The following is a 2216-nucleotide window of genomic DNA, read 5'->3' on the forward strand; positions in this document are numbered from 1 at the left end:
GGGGGTGTGGGGCAGCCCAACCTCTCACAGGTTTTCTGGGGAAAGTTTAGGGCCCTTTGGGTGCAAATAACAGCAGTTCCCACAGCATCCCAGCTCTGTGGTCCCAGCCCTGCTCTGCAGGGATTGAATCAGAGATGTTCGTCTCCCTTGACTGGGCACCGGCTGTTCTCAAACCTCCAGATAACGTTTGATTGCAACACCAATACTGACAATGGATGAACAAATTGGTTTGATCTTGGCTACACCAAAGGGAGGTGAAACTGCCTTATAACTGACTCCCACAGAAAAGGTCGTCACACAAAAGGTACTTGAAAATGATGGATTCGCTCTGTCCCTTCCCAGGAGCGGGTCTCTATGGCAGCACAAAAGCACACGAGAAGCAAGCCTAGAGCGGTGGAGTCAGTCCAGGTACGTCACCAGCAGGGACCGTCACCCACAGTGACCCACTCGCCTCTGCATCTCTCTGAACAGCTTCTCGAGCACTAGCTCAACCCATTTCGCCAGGTTTAAGGCATCAATCCAAGATCCAGGTTGGTTTTACACCCCTGAGACAGTTGCTTTCCCCTCCTTTCCCATGATCCAAGGGCCGATTAATACCAACGTGCCATCAACCTTTAGTGGCCAGTTGACAGAACCTGACTGAGGGGAGGTTTAACCCTGTCCGACCTTCTCTGCAGAATATGCGACCAACTTAGGGTAAGTTACCTCACCTTGGGGTACAGAACGGGGTTAAACTTCAGCCCGGAGGCGTCATCGCAGAAGGCCTGTTGGAAAATGGAAAGAGCAGTCAGTGCTGCGTTTGCAGGCACGTGGAGCAGACACCCCTGTCCCCAAAACTCCCTGGCAAGGCTAAGAATGTCTTATAAAGGAGCCAAACCCAGCCTCCAGTTGCAGGAACTCCCCTCTTCACAACCTCTCATTGGGATGGCCCATGACCTGGCTGGTACCCAACTGAGGACGCAGCAAGACAAGTCCCAGGTCTCTCCACGGGTCAAAAGTGCTGCCACTTTGTCACCTCCTCCCCCAAATACCAACCAGTGACCCGCCTGGGATCAGCGGCAAACCAACAGTGGAGCCAGCACATACCACCACCTAACAAGTGCTCTCGGACCCACGAGCCCAGGCACTGCTGCCCAACACCACCCAAAGCTGCCCAGCACAGCGGCACGGCCTCTGCTGCAGGGATCCCAGCGCAGCCCATATTTCACCTTTGCAATCTGGGGGATACTGGGGAGCTTGCTAAATCCTGCCAAGGGGATCCTTTCATGCAACGTCTTCACTTTGGACCTAGAAAAGAAATGAGCAGACATCGGGGAGTGGCTAAGGCACAGAGCTGCCAGCTGCGGCCCCCCGTTTGCCAGCCCTGCGGGGTCCTTGCAGCAATGCCTCGCTGGCTGTTGGGAAATTCTGCAGAATGATTAGCCTAGTACATAAGCAAAGGCTCGATTTTTCTTTTCATCTCCAAAGCTCTTAAAATATTCATAGTTTGGAGGGAAATAACACAATGGTTCAGACGCGCCGTGTCTTGTCAGCTTACAGAGGGACGGCGATAGATGTGACTGGTGTTATCCCGTGTCACGGCGAGGTTTACACTCGGTTTCAGCGGGTTTAGCAACAGATCAAAGTCTCCCGTTCATTATCGGGGGTCGGGCAGTCCCAGCACAGAAACAGTAAGAGGATGATGCCGTTGCTTCCCCTCCACCCCGAGCCCCTCCACGTGTGACAGCAGCACGCTGCCAACCTGGCTCTAGCATCTACTGCAGAAACAAAACAAGGGATGCTCAAAGAGAAAATATTTTGTCAAACAAAGCTTTTTTTTTTCCATACCTGAGTATAATCCGTAAATACTCAGTGCCATCTGCCTCCTCACACTTAACAGAAAGGATCAGGTTCCCGAGGCTGCTGGCTGTACAGTAAAAATTTAAATGATCCTAAAACCAGAGAACAGTTTGTTAGCAGCGGGGGAGGCAGCTCACCAATGCCAAGGATGTTGTCCCGCACCCAGCCAGGAGCCAAGGACTCGCCAGACACCATCCCATCCCTCGGGGACATGCACCCACACCCCCTCCTCACAGGAACCAGCTTTAATCCCTCTGCCTGTGGACTTCGGCACCCTGCTCTCAGCTTTGTGCAGAGGGGAAAGAGGATTACAGGACTGGGAGCAAGAGGGCAGGCAGCCGCCACGTCAGGTGCCCGCCGCCCCCCCCCAACCCCGG

General features: G+C 53.7%; 1 protein-coding gene across 1 annotated transcript in view; it reads right to left on the reverse strand.

The window, feature by feature from the left end:
- The window catches only part of RAP1GAP2 (RAP1 GTPase activating protein 2), a gene marked incomplete at both ends in the record, with an annotated part of 16260 nt that overhangs the window by 11547 nt on the left and 2497 nt on the right, over positions 1-2216 (reverse strand). Inside the window, 3 exons of the mRNA XM_010133004.1 lie at positions 711-764; positions 1209-1287; positions 1828-1931. Of these exons, the coding sequence (XP_010131306.1) occupies positions 711-764; positions 1209-1287; positions 1828-1931 (237 nt within the window). The remainder of the gene's footprint in view (positions 1-710; positions 765-1208; positions 1288-1827; positions 1932-2216) is intronic.

Source organism: Buceros rhinoceros, unplaced genomic scaffold (assembly GCF_000710305.1).
Source record: "Buceros rhinoceros silvestris isolate BGI_N320 unplaced genomic scaffold, ASM71030v1 scaffold24303, whole genome shotgun sequence".
Classification (NCBI taxonomy): Eukaryota; Metazoa; Chordata; class Aves; order Bucerotiformes; family Bucerotidae; genus Buceros; species Buceros rhinoceros.